Source organism: Metopolophium dirhodum, chromosome 9, assembly GCF_019925205.1.
Source record: "Metopolophium dirhodum isolate CAU chromosome 9, ASM1992520v1, whole genome shotgun sequence".
NCBI lineage: Eukaryota > Metazoa > Arthropoda > Insecta > Hemiptera > Aphididae > Metopolophium > Metopolophium dirhodum.
This window is the reverse complement of record NC_083568.1, coordinates 12,996,995-13,018,748: the sequence shown is the minus strand read 5'-3', so window position 1 is coordinate 13,018,748 and position 21,754 is coordinate 12,996,995. Positions and strand designations below refer to the sequence as shown.

Sequence of the window (21,754 nt, the reverse complement as noted above, 5' to 3'; positions counted from 1 at the left end):
TTGAAGAAAATCCAAGCACTTTTACTGTCCTAAAGAGTGATGACAGACACAAAAAAAAAAAATTAAAAAAATTAAAAAAAAAACACACATCATTGTAAAATCAATACATTCATCGCTTCGCTCAGAATCTAAAAAATATCGAATATAAGCAGAACGTTAGCCGTTTTGTAATTTAATATATTATGTTGCTAATGCTATTAGACTTTTACATTTAAATGGTATTAAATATAAGTAAGTATTTAATATTTCTCCCCCCCCCCCGCTTTCCAAAAAAAAAATTTCACAGCTACGCCACTGAACAGAATTAACAGAACCCTTTTTTATGATTGAGGAGATAATCTCTGCTCGCGTGAGAAACCGGACGGGCTGGACAGGTCACGGGGCTGGCGGCGACAAGGTGGACCGTGAATTCTCCCAAAAACGAATTAAACGCACAGTATTATATTATATTTGTTATTTCATATATTCTAACGTAGAACAGTTAAGTTTGCAAGAAAGTTCGGTTCATATTGTCAACGAATGTATAATATTCTGGAGAAAAGCAAGAATCCCAATAATTCAAGATCCTTCAAATATAATTCGAAAAATTAAAAAGTTGTAAAATATGACTGTTAGCGAAATCTTGATAAAAAAAAAACGAAATAGTGCCGTACAAAAAGAACGTATGAAAACGATTTTGAACAAAATTTAGATGACTATATATTTTGATATTGCCCATTCTAGCTAACATGGCGTCATGGCGACTATTATGACAGTTGAAGAGGACAAGACAGTGTTTTCTTTCATTACAATGAAAAAAAGGCCGTTATTGGATGCATGCTGCAAGGAGTAGTAGATACAAAATTATTTGGGATTGAAAAACGAATAGCGCGAGCGAGAACCAAGAGCAGTCATACTTAAACTGCAGTTATCCACAGCGGAACCGGCTAAATAAATTTATCATATAATATATTAATATAACTAATGAATTAATTAAATTACATGGAAATGAATTCATTTTTAAGACCTAGAATAAATATTTTTATGCACTAAATACTTATGTATTTAAATATATTGTATACTAGCTGATCCCGTGATGCACTTCGTTGCCCGTTAAATATATACCAACTCTATATGACTCAAACTTTGTTAAATTCGTTATTTAATATTCGGTGTATGGTAAAATGTTCAAAAATTATCTCAACTTTTCCGTTTCCCAGAATAAAAATTCTGATTCTCAGCACTATAATATTATCATGTAGGCAATCTACCTGCGGTAGATCGCGGACCCCGTGCTGTTTGTACGTATGTGTATTATTTAACACTAAAGTATTAAAAGTTATACCAAGTTTGTCGTATTCCACGTATGGTGAATTAATACAATCAATTAATATAAAATCCTAACCGTAATAAAATCCGATAAATAAAAAAAAACCAAATTTAACCATTTTTAAATAAGCCTATCTTCTTCCTAGAGGTATAATCTACACACAAACATTCATTTATTGATTAATTGGTTTTTTTTTTTTTTTGCCAAACTAAATAATTATAATAATTGTTTGAATGTTGTTTATTTTCAGCCAGCGACTATTTCTTACTAAAAAAGGTATAGGTATACAATTTACACATTTTTTTTAATTGAAATTAAAATAAAAAAATTCACACAATATATCTTTATAAATTGTGGCCTATGTGTTATTCTGGTGTATAAGCTATATTATTGTAAAGTTTCATTAAAACCCATTCAGTAGTTTTTACGCGAAAGAGTAACAAACATACTTACAAACTTTCGCGTTTATATTTTTATAATATTAGTAGAATATTTCTTACATTGTAGGTATAATATATTATGTACGTACATTACAATTTATAAGTAATTTATAGGTATATAATAATAATAATAATAGTTTTAAAAATAAAAGAACAATAATAGGTATCAACTTTATTTTATTTGATATTTATATTGGAACAAGTACAGATGATATACAGGTCACCTATAATAGTATAATGTGACTATAATGTAAAATCTATATGTGTACTTAAAGATAGCTGTTTTTCATTAAGAGGATGTCAGCGCACAATATCTTGTTTTCTCTCTCTGGCCAACGCGTAACATGGACAAAACGCATTAACGCAGAATCATTTTTCTATGTTTTTAAGTAATCTTAGAGTAAAATCACCCATTACAAAAAATATAGAGAATAATATTTTTGAGGGAATGACATATTGATTTTATATTTTATGGTTATTTGACTTTGAATTCGACTTTCAAAATAACCAAAAGTATGTTTAAATGGTTTTGAGACAATATTTCCACAAATCGATATGTCATTCGCTCAATAATATTATTCTCTAGGTATCTTTTTTGTAATGGGGGATATTACACTGTAAGATAACTTTAAAACATGGAAAAAATGATTCTGCGTAAATGCGTTTTGTTTATGTTGCGCGTGGGCCAGAGAGAGAAAACAAATAGTGCGCTGACATCCACTTAAATAGACAATTGTACAACGCTTGTAATCGTAAACTGGCGGACAAGTTAAAAATATTGGTACCTATACATTTATTGGAGATTGTAGAGATTTGAAGTAAAATGATGAACGTGAAATAATGAATTAATAAAAATATTGTAAAGTAAATTAATTTTATATGAATTTAATACATTGTGTATAATATTATATTGATATTATTGAATTATGCTGTGATTACGATCACGATTTGTTATTACTCGTTTTTATCTCGTTACTTATATCACTTAATAATTTATGATATTGAATTATGGAAACACTACACTGAAGCATATGGGTATGCAAACTGGATCCATTTTTTTTATTCCTTTAAATTCATCTTTTATAAGTTTATGACATTAAAAACATATCGTTTTCTACTCGTTCCATTACCTAATTCATGACCATTCTTAGTCTACAGGTATACCGTATACCCATTGGCTATTACAAACTAAAATTGTTTTTTTATTTAAAAACAATAGCTATATATAAATAATAAGGCATGTATGTTTACTATTCGCGATTTCCTATAAAAGCTGTTCTATTCTCATGATTTTAGAATTGTGAATAACTCCAACAATATTATTAGGTAGGTCGTAGGTACAACTTAGTAGTTTATACTCATAAACAAACTACATACATTATAAGACATAGAAATTGTTTCTTTTTTTGTAAAATAGATAGGTAACAGGTGATTGATTATCAAAATGATTTCAGATTTTACATCATAATTAATACATTTAAAACAATAAAATGGTTTTAGAACTTAAGTAAAGACTTTGAGTAAGACTTATAAGCAACGGTTTACAAATTCAGTTGTACTAAATGTATACGATGTGAATAACTTATCCAACGAAGAACTTTTTCACGGTCAAAATAAGATATATACTTACTCTAGTACATTCCTCGCTATTTCGCTCCAAACCCAAAGGATTTCTATAATATTATTTACTATAATATCGTCTTCTAACTATTTGAGATTTTGAGACATTTTATTAAAGCAGGATCATAATACTTATGATACTTATCTGAACACCGAGGGAGTCGGCACTCGCTATTTGCCCATCTCACCTAGTTATGGGTCGACAGTCGAGGTGTTTTGCAATACCTACTCACTAAATTTTCAAAGCAACGATAAATCGTAAATTTATAATAATATACAATAAATTATAAAATGTGGTTCTGAGACAAGTTCGGTTAAAACCGCAATCGCTGGCATTTCATCAAAAATTTCCGTTTTTGTCGGTAGGTATACCTATTATATATATGCATAATAGATTTTCTGTGCGCAATTCCAGTGAAACTATATTCGTTCGTCTTATAAAACTCCGTTCACATATAAAAATCGAGACTCATCGTCCCCATTAACCATTTACGTTCACATTGGAATATTATAGATTCACCTAACCTATCGTTAATCTTTGGAGGTTCGCTGTATAGTCGCTGTATACACGCTGCAGAGTTATATAGCTGTCACTTGGTCCAAAAATATTTTTCTCAAAAGACGTTTAAACGTACGCCCGCGACCCGTCCGACGGCACAACCGCCTCCAGCGTAATCCTTTCCGTTCCGAATAAATAATAATAATAATAATAACCATAATAATATTCGACTCGTCTTATTCTCGAAACGTTTGCGTCAATGTCGGCGCACGCGCCGAGTCGAGTACATCGAATAAAATTGTTTCGAACGAAAAAAAGAAATGCATACAGAATGAATCGTCGGACGAGCGTGCAGTTATTTATAGACGTGTGCTCTGCACCGGAGTTAAGTGATGTTTTTACGTTTTTACTCTTGTTACACACGGCGCGCGTACAGCAGCAGCGCTGCAACAACAGAGTGCTCGAAATGCACATAACGCGTTATGGTAAATAATAGTATGGTTAGTATGGTTATTTCATGTCGATGTTGCTTCTCTTATAATTACGAAAAAAAGAAAATCACGCCAAAATGGTCGAAGGATTTTTAATCCTCCATAAAATGCAACAACATCATATAGGCACAGTCAAGGCCGTAACTGGAAAAAAATTTCGGGGGGGGGGGTCCAACATTTTTTTAAATATAGATTCTAAACACTTGTCATTTTTACGTTAAAAATATAAAATTTGATTATTATCATGTACCGTACAGTGTACACCCACTTGGTTTTAACCGCGTCGGTCGAAAGTGCGCCGCCGCAAACACTCTGTATAAACCGCTCTGTACGGGTACACACATATTATATACGCATAATGTATATATATTATATATATTATATATATACTTGTACTTAATACATATAATATATATATATATATTTTATTGTACATAATACAAATATATGTACATCAAATAATGAGTAGGTATACGCTGTATACTGGCACGTATTAATAATATTATTATACGACGACGATGTCGACGACTAGTCGTGTTAGCTCAGTTGCTCGGCGCTCGGCTTTTCGCGGTCCGTCCTCGTCGTCCGGCGACTACTTTTTACACACAGTACGTAGTCATATTATTATATTATTATGCATTAGTTTCGTATTATTTTTCACACGATACATTTTATAGCATTTAGATCCGCGATTTACGACGAGAATTTTCCGCGCGCGACGTTTGGTCGATTTCAATGTTTTTCTCATAATATCGATAATAATAGGTATAGGTACCAATATCGTATTATTGTTATAGCCACACGACGAATAACGGCCCTCTGTCTGTCTTACGATAAATACGCACCGGCCGAAAACATTTCGGACACCAGTCGCGCACGACGATAACCGAATGAATTTTTTTTTTACTTTTTAAACCTTTTGCTATTCAGGTAGGCACGAGAGTTAAACCATCGCATAGAAGTAGTTGTCGGACGAAGGCGCGAAGGATAAGAAATATGAATACCAATAACGGTCAGGGTAACAACAATAACAACGGCGGCGGTAGCGGCGTCGGCGCCGGTGGAAATAATAATTTCCGGAAGTACAAACGGGTTACAGCGGGTAACCCGTCGAACCCGAAAACCAAAAAACAATTGGAAAACGAATTGAACCGGCAGAGGAGCTTTTTCGTCAACTGCAGCCCGCAAAATTCGTCCGCTGCTCGTCACAGCAACACGCAAGAGGTAGTACCTGTGCGTATACTTTACTTAAAGGCTATATACTTAAATACGCGTCACAGTAATTTTATTGTGTTCCGTGCGCAAACGACACCTAAAACGTTTGACAAAACAGTACTTCACTCGAGGACATAATAATACGTGTAACAATATCTGTGTATTATTATTATTATTACTTATTAGTACCTATTATTATTCTCTCCTCGTTATAGTGAAACACTTTTCGTTTAATCTCGTATGCAATATTATTATGTATATTTTATAATATACACATAATATATATATATATAGCCATGTATAGGTCCATATATAAGTCTAACACATTGTACAGAATATTGTGATGTTAATATAACAAATTGTATAATAATGTTGATGTTTATGTGAACAATAATTTATTAATGTTTTTTTTTAATTCTTGACTTCTCTGTTGGCTATTATAGGGAGGCTATTTGAATAGGAGTAACAGCAGCGTTTTAGGACAAAAGAAACATCCCACGCTTGCGATCTATCGTCCGCCGAGTACGTATAGACGTATAGTATCTATATAATACTATAATATGATATAAAATATGTATAAACAATTGTATTCGTCTTACCACGCGTACTGCCGTATTGAATTTAGCATACATTGTAAACAATTTTAATGAATTAACAAACTAGTTTTAAAGTTTTAATTTGTGGGCCATGGCGTGACACATTCAATTTGTATTTTGTTCTACCATATTATTATTAATATTATTGTTATGACTAACAAATTGATCCACCTAATTGGAACGGTTTCCTTGTCGTGTTTGCTTCAATATTATATATGATGCGTTAAGCACCATTCTATAATACTTTTGTTCTGTTTAAATCCCACTCGTTAAATGTAGGTACTTTTTATTTTACACACACATTATACAGTGCAGAAATAGGTATTAATTATTGTATCCACCTACTCGCGTAAACTTGGTATACAACAATTGAAACCATATTATATACAGAGTGATTATTTTAAAGTTAAACCCCTAGTACCTATACAATAATATATGATTCTATATAAGAATTTAAGTTATTTGGTACTGTTCATAATTTTTTGAAATAATTGATAGGCGTATTATATCGATATAGAAAATTCGATAATAATATTACATTTCACAAGTTTGGTATTAAGTTATGCATTTTTTTTTTTGCATTTCTTAAATAGTCAATAACCAATTACCTACTTATATTGGTCTGTAAGATATTATATTATAAAATCTATACGACTATACAGTTTGTGTCATTTGTTATGGAGTTTTGAGAAATGTTATCTTTACTTTTAAAATATTTTAACTTATAGAGATATCGATTGATTCGCCAAATTCGATAATGCACGTAAATAAGTAATTGGCAACACGGGTTTTAAACACAAATTGTATAGTTATCATTTTACATTAATTCGTGTACGCAATAATTAGCAAAACAAATTACCTAATGAGATATTATTGTATTATTTAAAAGTTCAGCCCTGTTATGAATGTTACTTTTGGTCCATGGAAATAATTCATTTGGCACGTGTGCTTTATCACACATTTTAGACTACCGTGTTCGCACATTTTAGATAAACAAAAAAAGACATGTTTATTACAAACAACTGTTAACCGAAAATTAATTATAGATAACATATAAAAATGTATATTTTTACTATCGCCGTACACTTTAAAAATTATTATAGAACTTTGTTTTGTCAATTATTTAAACAAAAACGTTCACTGTTATGCAGCCGAAATAAAATTGATTTAAATTCAAGCATCAAACAAAATAATATCTATATTAATAAATAACAAAATAATATGTTTTGATTGTACTCATATATTATACTATAGTTAATATAATTGGTATTTAGGACCATAATATCCGCTGCTTACCTAGTGTGTTTGGGTGTTCAGCATGATGTCCATTTTATTAACGGCGTGAATTTGGCATGACGTAGGTGTTCGAGGTGACATAAATAATAACAGTGATAATGTATATGTAGCCAACGGTCCGCAGAAATCAAAAAACGTCCAAGATGCATCAGACACATCTGAGGACAGCAGTAAGCTGAACGTGCACGCCAAAGAGTTCTCCTTAGAACGTTCCAATACCGCTCCTCAGTCCATAGCGAATGGCGTAAAACCAGAGTGAGTTTTTTTGTATTCATCTTAATCACAAGATCAATTTTGTTTCTATAAAGTAGCTATGTACAAAATATAATAAAGCGAACGATAATAAATGAAATCGATACATCTTTAAAATACAAATAATAAGAATTTTATATGTTTATGAATTGTAAATTTACTTACTTAATAATATTTAGTTTGATTTCCGTTCAAATGTATCAGTTCCGATAAGAGTTGATAAGTGAAAATGGCACAGGTACTCCATATGGTACTTTTATACACCTTTATTTTGTCTACACATTTAAGATATTTACATTTTTTCAAACTATATCAACGATTACAATATTATCTGAGATATTCGTTATAATAATAATAATAATAATATATATTATTATCTGTCCATCATCCATACAATTGGTAGAATGTACATCAGGTAAATTAAAAAAATAAGACGAACAAGTAAATAGCCTTCAGCTGTACAGTAGTCTAGTGAGTCACTGTTATGGAAGTGTCAAATTGGAATTCAATAATGTATATTAACAAAAATGATTCTGAACGGCGACGATATGTCAGCTTAAGATATTTTATAATATTTTATATTAATATTGTAATTATAGTGATAATAGGTAGGTTGAATTTATTTTTGCAAAAAATATATCATTGGCAATTGGTATACCGTCATTATCTTAAAATGTTCAGTGATATTTTGGATATTGTATGAACTAGTTATGAGAAACCTCGTTTTACATTTTTTAATCCTCAGCTATAAAAATTAAAAATTTTATATATTTTATACCACAAAAATATTTACAAATGTTCGTGATTTTCACAAATGTTGACAACATTTGAACTTTAAATGCTTATAAAAAATATCGTGCCTATATATCTTTTAAATTTCTATAGTAAAAAATTATGAGAAACCTTTATTACATTTCAACATTTGTAAGTTATTTGACTCATGGAAAATTTAAAATATCTATAAATAATAATAAAAGTGAGTTGAAATGTTATCATGTAAAGATAATGATAAAATACATATTTGGTGAACATTTCAAATATGTAAGGTTATTAATTTTTAAGTTACACCAAATAACAATTACGATTTAGTTGAATAGGTTAGTGGTTTTCCCGATTTTCATTAATTTTTACATAAATATGTTTTTGGTTTAAATGTTTCTAACCGATTTTTTTTAAGATTTTCGTTATCTAGGTTACTTATTAACAAAAATATATTGATGATTCGTAGATTTTCCTTTTGGAGAAAAAATATCGAGTAGCATGATAATATGGTTTTTTCTGTATTTCCTGGTTATTTCGAATAGAACTGGTATAATAACCTAATATTTTTTCTTGTAACCACTTAAAGTCCACCTAGATTCAATTTTCTATCAAAAAGGCTCCCCCAAATTTAAAAATAAAACAATTTTTACTGCACCAAAAGACGATGACAGAAAAAAAAACACACATCATTGTAAAATCAATACATTCATTCGTCATGTCCGCTCAGAATCTAAAATAGTTATCTTATCTCTATAACTAATAGATGACAATTTAAGATTTATTAATTTCTTTTGACAACGATGTATCTGTACTCTGTAGACTACCGTGTTCATTAATTGAAATTGGCATCTGTCGTCATTGACCTAATAAAATCCGTCGTATATATTTTATAACGTGTATACTGTATACTGTATACACAAACTTATTCAGTGTCTACATATTAGAAATAATGTAATATTCGACGGGAGTGTAATGGATATAACTACTCAGAAAGTTTAATAATAATTAAATACTTTAAAATACAATATTGTGATAACCGTTTCAGAGGAATTCGACACAGCGCTGGTACGGCATTGTCAAGATCGAGGACATTCTATACAAACGGCGATATCAAACCTAATAGTCCAAAGAAAAGTTTTGATTACAAGAATAATTTTGCATATAAGAATAATTTTCAACAGATGAAATATATACAACAAAAAGATACTCAGGTAATATTCTTAATAACTTTTATACTACTGTAGACATATTGTTAGTAGTAAAAACTAGAACGATGACGTGTGTAAATAATTGAAGAACAATTTTATTAGGGTCCAAAAGTGCAATTCAAAGACCCAAAACCGAAATCGAAACCTATAATGAACGACCAACCAAATAAATGCGCGGTGGATTCAAAGAATGACTTCGGTCTTAGAAGATCAAAAACCTATAACGGTCCAGACAGCAAATACTACCATAATACTTCAGATGAAACACGTACGTCGTGGAAATGTCAACCTAATGAATTTTGCGTAAAAGACTTAAACTGTTTTCCTGAAGACATAAACGATATGGCCAAACGCATAGTAAAAGGTATACATTAGCAGTTAAACACTTAAACCTATTTAATCTCTTTACAGTTTACAATTTAAAACACACAACGTATACAAACTCGATCTTAAAATGTTTCTTATATTTTGAAACAATCAAAAATAATAATAATAATTACTATTCCTTGAAACTATGATAGTCTGCTAACTGCTTAGTCTAAAATATGCAAATTTAGACGTTGAACGTGAACACATTATAAATTGTATTTCCTATTGTAGATACAAAAAACTCGCCAACAAAAGATTTAATGCTTTTGGCATTGAAAATAATTGAACACGTGGTTAGCAACCAAGATGCTATGAAGCCTTCGGTTAATTTATCCCTCTACATAATTGAGGTAATTTTTTTTGAAAAAATGTCCTGATAAGTATTAACAATTTTTATTAATTTTAAGAATTTAATAATGTAATAGAGAGATACAAGAGACACTTACGTGAATATGATCATCAACACCATCCAATTGTGGTTCGTAAAACGAGAGAAACTCTTACAACCGCCCAGATTTTTTTCATACGCTTCATTCGTACTGCAAATGTACAAAGGAGTGAGTAAAACGTTTAAAAATATATTATTAATATTAATAATAATAATTTATTATCAAAATATGATAAAAAAATAACAATTTATTTTTACTCTATACACTTTTATGTTGCAATCGCGTATTATCTAAATAGTGGAATGTTAATGTATTTTATATATTATTATTTTTTTTTTTTGGTTTTAAGTCCGGAAACAGACCATTAGATGTAGGATGGTACTGTAGGGTTTTTGGAACTGTGGGGAACGGTCAGAGGAACACGTTTTTGTGTTTCGCAGAATTTTCAAGGGGGCACCCATAGGTATCTGCCATGCCCGGGGGGGGGGGGGGGGCTCTCTCTCTCCAGACACCGTGACTGCCCGAAGAAAAGTGCCGCCCGTGACCGAGGTTCGAACTAGCGACGCCTTAGTCCGTTCGGCCACTCCGTCCCCCTATATTAAGTTGTTTTCACATAATATAAATAGAAAACATTATATAATATTATAATATAAAGACATGCTATATAGTATACTTTGACTTATTGTTTGTTTCCATACAATAACTAATTTGCGTTGTGTTTTAATGTGTTTACAGATGAAACTGAATAAAGTGTTATCAAACAGAATGGAGAAAGAGGTATACTCTCGTAAACAAGCTCTGCTAATGTTATTGTTTAAAATTTGCGAACACTGTTTAACGCCCAGCAAAGAGAAGAACACGATTGAAGAAGTAATAAAAACTACATGATAAGAATTTTGAAAACGTAATTAACCGAATAATTGTTAACACCATGTTATATGAATAATAATAGGCATTTAATGATAACAATATAAAAATATAATAATAGTATAATATGATATCATTCAATAGAATAAAAACTTTGTAAAAAATGATTATAATATTGGCTGCGTACGAGTTGATTCTCGGGTACCTCGTACCTGTTTACCTGCACTGATACCGTAGAGTTGATTCCCGGGTCATTATATATTATTTTCAATATTTAGTTAAATATTCAGCCTATTAGCTTAACCCAAGAAACACCATGAGGAGAAGGTTCTCAAAAATGTTGTTATTTTTAGTTTTTTCATATTTTGAAAATCATTAATTTTTTTGTTAAAAAATGATTAGTAAAAAAATTTAGTAATATGGTAAACATTTATAATACATTTCACATTGTGTTTAAAAATTGGTATCTGGTAATGTGATTACCAGTATACCGTGACATATAATGACCCAGGAGTCAACAACTAATACATAAAGTAGGTCTCGGGAATCAACTCACCTACCGCGATAATATTATATAAAAACTATATTATTTAAAAAATGGTTGAATTATATAAGCTAACATGGTAACACTGTAAAATTTAACTGAAAAAGTTTAAAGAGTTAAAAAGAAATTCTTTCATTTTTTTTAAAAAAAATTACCATCCGGGCCACTCATGTTAGATATTGTGTAAATATCTATTTTTTCAAATTTTAACTTATTATTTTGTTAAAATGCATCTTGTATTATTCATATTTATTTCCCATTAGCAACTGTTAAGGTTTAGCTAATTAGACATTTGTTTCGACTAAATTATTAAACCAATGCATATGTATTTATAGACATATAGGCACATTTATATTTTTCCATGAGTTTAAAATAATCTGATATACTGCATAGTGATTGAACAAAATAATAGATGATAATATATGACGTGTATAAGCATGATTTTAACTTAGCGTATTATTTTTCACGCTAATTGGAAATAGTTAAGTTTTTACAATGCATCGTTTGACTAGCTCATTAGTTCATTAAGAAACCAACAGACTAGTTGAGTTAAAAAGTTTGACAAAATTAACTTTTAAACTTGGTTTCAGCTTTAAAACTAATTAATGCTCCTCCCCGCACCTTTGGCTCTTGCACGTGTTACGTAGTTCAGACTGTGTCCAGGTCAGGATGTCGACTAATATAAAAATTATGTTGTTCAGGTCGAATGTCTATTTAACATCGTGGACGGCATTGGACGAGACCTGGAACAAGAGGTTCCGGACACGTTGAAACAACTGTACGTGTCCATCAGGGACGTGATGATGACCAGAGACTGTTCGGCGTCCGTGAAAAAGACCCTTCTCCATCTGATCGAACTGAGAGCGTCGCAATGGGCCCTGTCGCCTTCCACGTTACATTACTACAACTCGAAAACGAACATTTAGCGTCTTATTTTTGTTTACCATCGTGATCACACGGTTGATATTATTTGAACAATAATATTATACCCATGTATAATAATTGTGATAGTTCTGGGAAAACATTTTGTATATTATTTCGTGTATTTGGTATATAATTTTACATTTTATATATTACATATTACCTATATCTATCTATATAATATATATTGTACAAACTGAATTATTTAATCGAATTAATAATATTATTTTTACGAAATACATTCACTTTGTTCATGGTTAAGTATAAATAATGTCAATGCTACCTTATAGTACCTAATAAAAGTAACTATAACATAGTAATATTCGATTAAATATTTTGGTGAAGGTGTAACGAAAAATAAAATAGGTATCTAAATTATTCAGCTTGATTCAAATCTGGATATCCAAATAATTCACGAAGTCGGAAGTACAATATCTTCTTAACATATTTTATCGCAAGCACTCGAACAAATTTACACGTCTGTTAATATTATATGTTCTAGAAATCAGCCGTGTCGTTATAATTTATACAATAAATTTGAAGAGTTCTTAGCTATTTTACACAAAACGGTGTTTTAAACCTTCTTTTGGATAAACATTTTTTTTAGTCAATAGAACTATACGTAAGTCGTGTGCGTCTATTATTGTTACTTCATTCCTAGTCATATTATAAGATCGCGGTTTTTATTTTTTATTTTATACCTCTTTTCTAACAGAATTTTTTTTTACGGAAACTGCCTGTCTACATTTTAATAAAATGGGTATTCTTAACAAATAGTAAATACCTACTAAATTAATTATTATACACGATACAATTTTTTTATATCATATAGTAGGTATTATCTATGTATTTATTTATACAATATTATGTGAAATGTATTGTAATGTAACATAAACTAATAAGCACATTTAACGCTTGTGGAACTGAATACATCATCATAATATTATATTATACCTATTGTATTAAATTATTGAAACAAAATAGACATTTCAATTATTGTTTGAAACATTTTTTTTTTTTTTTTTGTAAAAATGTATTGACTATTGAGTATTTTTATAACTTTATAAGTATGAAAACGTCAATAACACGCGCCCGACACGTGCCTATACAATTAGGTGAATTTCACATCCCTGTTATCTTACCAATTGAACCAGTTGAATCCAAAAAAACCCCTTTTTTTAGTAGGTTAAAGTTAAAACAAAACAATTTTTTTTTAAAAAGTTGTTTTACCCAAACATCTATGAACTGAAAATGTTACGATAATATTATGGATAATCATAAAATTGATAAACATCCAAAAAATAAAAAAAAAATGTAATTTTTGCTATTGTAACAATATATCAGGAGCCTTGCATTTTCACGCTTTTTAACCCAACAAATAAAATTTTAATGATATTTATAGAAAAAAAAATGTAAAAAATTGAAAACTGACAATGTCCGTAAACAGCTCAAAAAGAGTCAAATTATTTTCAAAATTTTATTGTGTATAGAAAATGCTAATATAAACATTCTGTGGAATTTTCAAGTATCTACAGTCATTCTTATATAATAACAGTAAAAGAAGAAAATCGTTACATGAGAAATCGAGTGAATATCAAATGTTGTAAAAATATGAATTTCAAACGCTCATAAAAATTTAATTTTACTTTCTTGTAGATATTTTTTTATTGACAAAGGTATACAAATTTATGAGGAATCTTGTATTACACTTCAAAATCTTAGATTTAAAAAGGAAATTTTTTATGAATTTCTAACTCAAAATAATTTGCAAATGTTCGTCATTTTTACGTATTATGTCAATATCTGAACTTAAAATGATTATAAAAAAATTATTGTGTGTATGGATTTTTAATTTTTTTTATTTACCTTTGAAACAATATAGATACTAGGAGCCTTCTATTAAATTTTCAAGCTTTTTAACCAACAAATAAAGTTGTATTGATATAGACTAAACAGACCGACCCGTTACTGAAACGTTGGAGACTGGTGATTACGACCAGACCCGTCATGATGAACATTCAGTCGGTGGGAGTGCATCAAAATTTGTCAGATCCTGACATCACACCCGGAGAAGTCCACAAAAGTGTAGAACCATCAGATAATGTTCCTTCAATGAAGGTAATGTAATGTAGCTATTTTAGAGATTGCGCATGTACAGATTAGACCAGAATCGGGAAGGCAGGACAGTTATCATGTAACCTTAATGTGTTTTCAAAAAATTCATTTTTTTTTCAAATATTTCTACAATATTTCTGAGGCTTTCTATTCAGTATGTGGAAATTTGCACACTTACTCGGATAACACACTTGATACATAGGCAGCCTATAGGCTATGGGTTTTGCTGTACGATGTGGGTATACATGTGAGAATGTACAGTAACTAGTGCCTACGATAATACGTCCACTATAAGTTTAATTGGAAGTTTATGACACCGTAATATCCTAATACGAGATCTTTGTTATTTTTTTACTAACCATTAATCATTGATCAGAAACCTCATCGATTTTTAAACAACTAAATATATAAATGATTTGCGCTATCATATACATATATATATGGGAGGTGGAAAATCAATATATTTATATATTATATGTATTCTATGTTATTGTGATGAATATTTTTTAGGAACCATCCATCGAGAATTTTGATGACTATGCCATTGGTACACAGTCTGAGGTAGGTATACTATGTATAATTACATTTCTTTCTTACAATGAATATATCAAGAATAGCTAATTAACAATGAACAAAAACTGTGCTAACATAGAATGCACGTAACTATGTAACAACTGTTATCAACCAATACACTAGAATAAAAAAGAAATAGATATTTTATCATCGAAAGGCCCAAGATGGTGGTATTCAGTATTTGCAGTATTATAAACAGCAACAATTTAAACTTTTTTCCACATTATGGTATTATGTAATAATTATGTTTTTAGGTTATGTTATTTTAGTGATTGAGTATGTCCTGATTACACCTGCAGCACTGGGATGGGGAGCAGTAATCATGTATTCATATTGTGTTTTTAAAAAAATCATTTTATTTTCTAATATTTATTATGGATTAAATTGCAGGAAGTTGAATCATAACACAAACCTATTTTATAGTCCTTTATTGTTAACTACTGTATACTCGATATTGTTTATATTGAAAATTGTATACACCATTACGCTGAATATTAAATCAAAGTTAAAGTTTTAAGAATTAAGAATATAGAGTTGGCATTTCTAACGGACAACGAAGTGCCTTTTCGAAGTGTGCCTAAGTTTATAATAATTTGAAAATACAACATTTTTCAATATTTATTATTTTTATTGTATAGATAATAGTTTTATATATTTTTTTAAGCAGCAGAACACCTGGACTTTTCTCCGTTGCTTTCCGGGAATATCCGACAATTTAAGTCGTGATTTGATGCCATACGAATGGTTAATTTTCAATCAGACCCACCCGTTACTGAAACGTTGGAGACTGGTGCTCACAACCAGATCCGTACCGGAGACCACTCTTGGAGAAGACGATGGACGAGTAGAACCAACGGATCCCGTCCCTCCAACGATGGTAATGTAACGGCAGCCATTTTGTGGTTTCGTATTATGTCTATTGTGGAGTTTACACATGGGGGAGGGTAGTTTTCACGTGTGTTTTGCCTAGGTGTACATTTTAAAGCGCTCTTTTCTTTTATATTTAGCTCGACCCAATATCGTTCGATACAATACGTATCATAAGATATACTGTCTTATTTCAGAATTGTTTTTTGTATGAAATTACGTATCGTCGAATTTAAATTCAATAGTTACTTAAATTACTGTGTCACTCTTTACGAGGTACACTAGTCGCCTACTGTACCGCAACGCGGTTACCTACCTTTTTTCCCACATTTTGTTCTTTCAGTACCTATATATTGTTGTTTATATTGACAATGACGCTGAATTAACAAATTTGTAGTCAGATTTAGTTTCGATGTATTTCCAATTAAATTCGTAATTTTATGGTATTGTTGAATACCTATCTATCATCGCTTTTATAAATTGTTGTAGCACTAAGGAAACTAAATATACCTAGTTAATCGATAAAATCTAGGATATGGTGCGACGACTATACATGGATCGATTTTCGATTTTTCGAAATTGTGAACATTGATGTGTTCATGTTAATACACATAGAAAATATCAACGGGATCAAACGTTTTTATTTACCATTTATCTTTGAAGAGGAACCTAAAATTGATTTTGAAGCAACTAATGTAAACGTTTTCTGCTCTCACCAGTATATGAAATGACATTAAAATACAAAATATTTATATATGTGTATATGTTATAGTAAAGTTTTTAATAATTAATATTTTTTAGGAGCCGTTGACCTGGTATTTTGATTACTACTATGCCACTCGATATGCACAGTCTGTGGTAGGTATATGTATTGCCATATTTTTCTTACAATAAATATTTATTAAATATAGTTACTTAACATTGAAAAAGAACTGTCAGAATATTTGTGATGGTTTGGCCTTTTTAGCGTCTTACTAGGCACCTTGTACTACCTATGTAACAATCAGTATTGTGCACAGTTAACACTAAAACTATCAAGATAAAATATGTAGGGGTGTCAGCTTGCCGCAACTGGGCGACTTTCCCCTCCCGTCAATCAAATCTAGTCAAATTACTTATTGTATAACATGTAAATACATATTGTAAATATATACAGTTTTGCTCAATAAAAAAAAAATATATAAAATATAAGATGACCTACTTTATTTCGAAATAAAGAAAACAGATAATTATACAGTTTTTAGATTTTAAAGACTTTAGTTGTTTTACTACAAATATAATAATTAATAATATGTATTTTACAATTTTTGAGTAGTCTGCTACCTGGAAGTTTATCGGTAAAAAAATTCGAAATTCCAAGAATGCCTCTTATGATGTTAAGCTGCGCGATTATTTAATATTTAATGAGACTGATCCGTTACTGAAACGTTGGAGACTGGTGATTACGACCAGACCCGTCATGATGAACATTCAGTCGGTGGGAGTGCATCAGAATTTGTCAGAGCCTGACATCACACCCGGAGAAGTCCACGGAAGTGTAGAACCAACAGATAATGTTCCTTCAATGAAGGTAATGTAATTCAGCTATTTTAGCGATTGCTTATGTAGAGATTACACAAGAACCGGGAAGGGAGGACAGTTATTATCATGTAACCTTAATGTGTTTTCAAAAAATTCATTTTTTTTTCAAATATTTCTACAATATTTCTGAGGCTTCCTATTCAGTATGTGGAAATTTGCACACTTATTCAGACAACACACTCGATACATAAGCAGCCTATAGGCTAATACGAAAGCTTTGTTATTTTTTTACTAACCATTAATAATTTATCAGAAACCTCATCGATTTTTAAACAATTAAATATATAAATGATTTGCGCTATCACGATTAATATATCAAAATACAATATATATATATATGGGAGGTGTACAGTCAATATATTATTTATATATTATATTTATTCTACGTTATTGTGATGATAATAATGAATATTTTTTAGGAACCGTCCACCGGGAATTTTGATGACAATGCCATTCCTGGTACACAGTCTGAGGTAGGTATACTATGTATAATTACATTTCTTTCTTACGATGAATATATTAAGAATAGCTACTTAACAATGAACAAAAACTGTGCTAACATAGAATGCACGTAACTATGTAACAACTGTTATCAACCAATACACTAGAATAAAAAAGAAATAGATATTTTATCATCGAAAGGCCCAAGATGGTGGTATTTATTATTTGCAGTATTATAAACAGCAACAATTTAAACTTTTTCCAGGGTATAATGTAATAATTATGTTTTTAGGTTATGTTATTCTAGTGATCGAGTATGTACAGATTATAGATTACACCAGCACCGGGAGGGGGGGGGGCAGTTATCATGTAGTAGTCATATTGTGTTTTTAAAAAAGTCATTTTATTTTCTAATATTTATTGTGGATTAAATTGTAGTAAGTGAACCTAATCTATTTTTTAGTCCTTATATTAACTGTATAATCGGCATGGTGTACGTTGAAAATTGACTACTCATCCATGAATGACAGCCAGTCCCCATCCCCAGATACATACTTGTTGTATATGCTGCAGAATCTCTATCCTTATAAAGAAAAAATAGCTATTTAGCATAATACTTAATTACTTTGTTAGTATTTCTTAAAAACGAGTATTATAGAATATCTGAAATAAAAAAATAAATTATATATGATTAAATTGCATTAGGCATAAATCATAATCATTCAGAAAATATCGCTGAGCTGGTTTTCGAGATCTTATTTATCTAGGTATTTCATTTATTACTTTATAGGATTGAGTTTTTATTAGTTAAAATAAAAATAAAAACACACGTCATTGTAAAATTAATACTTTCATCGCTTCGCTCAGAATCTAAAATAGTTACTTAACATTGATGAAAAACTGTGCTAACATTAAATGCACGTAACTTTACTATGTAACAACTGTTATCAACCTGTTATAATAAATACGCTAGTATAAAAATAAATAAATATTTTACTATCGAAGAGTCCAAGATGATGGTATTTACAGTATTATAAACAGCAATAATGTAAACTTTTTTCCAAATATTATGCAAGTACAAAATTTTTCATAATATTTAGTTTGGTACGGTATTTTTTGGGATTACAAAGAATTCTCCGTCTTCTAGTACACACGATTCTTATTGAAATTCTATGACATGTTTTAATGGCGCGTATAGGTACTATATATATTATGTACTACTATACCTGGGTACTAATAATTTAACTTACCCAATGGTTCAATTAGAATGTGTTCAACAGTTCAAATTATTTAAAATCAAAATTAATAATACAATAATAATCTATCATAGAACATTTGTACTATAGAAATAAACTGTGCAATTATTAACTACTAAAAATGTTATGTTTCTTTCTTTATTTTGCCTTCAGACACCAGAAATAGAAAATACTATGGAACATAATCACCAGGAAAATGAGCAGCAGATCGCTAAAACTGGAAACGCCGCAAACAGCGCTTATCAGATGAAAATCGAAGAAAATAAATCAAAAATCAAATTAGTTCGACCATATCCGTTGGAACGAGATTTTATGTAATCCAGCTATTCTGGTGGTTACGTAAGTACAGGTTTCACGTGGTGCAGTTTTTTCTCGTGATTGCTACACAAAGGGCGACTAGGGCAATATTTCAATCCCTGGAAATCTATATTAACCGGTATTTTTTATTATTTTAATCCATTTTTATTTACCTATTATTACTTTAACGGACAATCGTTATGGATTTTTTAGTTTTATATAGTTTGTTATTATACTAATGTCATATTTAACTAGAATAAATTATGACATGCATACAGTGCTATACTGGTTTTTATGATATTGATTTATTTTATTATTGATTTATAAAATCTACAAAACTAGAATATTTTTATCATTATATGGAATCATAAATTTGGTTCATTTTAACGATAAACAATTAGTACACCTACCAGGCACGGATCCAGAAGACTTTAGCAGGGGGTGCTTAAAAAAATGGTTATACTTTTCTATTTTAGATTTTGAATGCATATTTATTTTACTGGTGGCTTATATGATATAGTGGGTGCTTGAGCCCCGTTCCGAATCTGTGATTGACACCTACCCATCAAATAACAGAATGATGATTTTTAGTATAGAAAAACAACAAACTGGTTCTATATGTATTATTGTGTATATTGTGTTATATTATCAATACCAAAAACACTTCGTTATAGTTCCGTGTAAAAAAAAAGCTAAGTTAAAAAAAAAATTTAGTTATGATTAAATCTTTAAAAGACGTGATAGAATATGGAAATTAAGTTAAACGCCATTTTATAATATTACAATTACCTATGATGACAAATAAGATCAATTTATTGTAATGTTACATAATTGGTCAACATATTGTTTAACGATTTGGCAGGACGTAGAAGTATACTTAAATAAATACAATTAAGTAACCACTACAGTATTTACAGTAATTAATAATGTATAAACATAAATAATATGTTGACTAAGTATTTAACAAAACAATAAATTGATCTTATTTGTCATCATAGGTATTTGTAATATTATAAAATGGCATTTTACTTAATTTCCATATTATATCACGTCTTTTAAAGATTTAATCATTACTAAATTTTTTTTTTAACTTAGCTTTTTTTACACGGAGTTGTTATAACGAAGTGTTTTTGGTGTGATATCAACTATTTTTAATGTCGATGTGTTAATAATCTGATATTCTATAATAATAATAATAAACTTTAATAATCGCTGGCCTCCTGACTAATTTCTTTTTTCCATAATTATAATATATAGACATCTTTTCCACCTCGAGGCCAGCGTTCAATACTTGTTGAATCTAACCCATTTCTTACGATTAATGTTAATCTGCATAATTTGCTTGAGTTATAGATGGACCATGATGGCAAATCACAGAATTTAGAGTATATGATTGCCGATTGGCCATCGACTCTAATAGTTGCAACAGGTAATGTATTAATCACAAGATTTTGTATTTTATTATAAAAATTATTCCAAAGCTGAATTTAAAAATATTAATATTGGTGGATATTAATTATCTTTATGTTCTGCACATGATTTACCAGTTCACCACTCTATTGCAAGCACTAAACGCACTACAATAAATTAACATATTCTATTAATATTTATTGGAACATATCATTAAACATCGATTTGATAACACACGCACTTGCAGCGTATACAAATAATAATAATAATTGTTATTATTATAAAAGTAAGAAAGAAATGATAAAAATGCCAAAATGGTCATCACCAAATCTCTCTTACTACACGTAAAACGTTATGCAGTATGCACGTGGTTTATCAACACACAATTTTAATAACATACTAGTATTATAATAGTAAGAACGAAATAATAATAAAG

General features: G+C 29.9%; 2 protein-coding genes across 9 annotated transcripts; both read left to right on the top strand.

Moving 5' to 3' along the window:
- The first annotated feature begins 4,878 nt into the window (after positions 1 to 4,878).
- On the top strand, positions 4,879 to 13,798 carry LOC132952642 (uncharacterized protein DDB_G0283357). Of its 7 annotated transcripts, none has more exons than XM_061024977.1 (10): positions 4,879 to 4,967; positions 5,290 to 5,592; positions 6,018 to 6,096; positions 7,532 to 7,721; positions 9,526 to 9,691; positions 9,791 to 10,052; positions 10,289 to 10,407; positions 10,483 to 10,614; positions 11,182 to 11,316; positions 12,559 to 13,798. In XM_061024977.1, exons 2-10 carry the CDS (start codon positions 5,356 to 5,358, stop codon positions 12,781 to 12,783), a joined length of 1,545 nt encoding a protein of 514 aa, XP_060880960.1. In that variant the 5' UTR covers positions 4,879 to 4,967; positions 5,290 to 5,355; the 3' UTR covers positions 12,784 to 13,798. The 7 variants fall into 7 exon arrangements, with proteins under 7 accessions (XP_060880960.1, XP_060880962.1, XP_060880966.1 ...); XM_061024979.1 differs by having other exon boundaries at positions 4,882 to 4,967; positions 5,294 to 5,592; XM_061024978.1 differs by having other exon boundaries at positions 4,891 to 5,124.
- A 935-nt stretch (positions 13,799 to 14,733) lies between these two features.
- LOC132952814 (uncharacterized) lies at positions 14,734 to 20,206 on the top strand. Of its 2 annotated transcripts, none has more exons than XM_061025254.1 (7): positions 14,734 to 14,896; positions 15,404 to 15,454; positions 16,134 to 16,343; positions 17,135 to 17,191; positions 17,649 to 17,903; positions 18,334 to 18,387; positions 19,765 to 20,206. In XM_061025254.1, the coding sequence occupies exons 1-7, from the start codon at positions 14,786 to 14,788 to the stop codon at positions 19,927 to 19,929; spliced, it is 903 nt and encodes a 300-aa protein (XP_060881237.1). In that variant the 5' UTR covers positions 14,734 to 14,785; the 3' UTR covers positions 19,930 to 20,206. The 2 variants fall into 2 exon arrangements, with proteins under 2 accessions (XP_060881237.1, XP_060881236.1); XM_061025253.1 differs by having other exon boundaries at positions 16,131 to 16,343.
- The last annotated feature ends 1,548 nt before the right edge of the window (positions 20,207 to 21,754 follow it).

Coding starts and splice junctions, on each gene's coding strand:
- LOC132952642 (XM_061024977.1), top strand. CDS start 5,356: ATGAATACCAATAACGGTCAGGGTAACAACAATAACAACGGCGGCGGT. Junction 7,722..9,525: donor GCGAATGGCGTAAAACCAGA/GTGAGTTTTTTT, acceptor TAACCGTTTCAG/AGGAATTCGACACAGCGCTG. Junction 9,692..9,790: donor TACAACAAAAAGATACTCAG/GTAATATTCTTA, acceptor CAATTTTATTAG/GGTCCAAAAGTGCAATTCAA.
- LOC132952814 (XM_061025253.1), top strand. CDS start 14,786: ATGATGAACATTCAGTCGGTGGGAGTGCATCAAAATTTGTCAGATCCT. Junction 14,897..15,403: donor ATAATGTTCCTTCAATGAAG/GTAATGTAATGT, acceptor AATATTTTTTAG/GAACCATCCATCGAGAATTT. Junction 18,388..19,764: donor TTCCTGGTACACAGTCTGAG/GTAGGTATACTA, acceptor TTTTGCCTTCAG/ACACCAGAAATAGAAAATAC.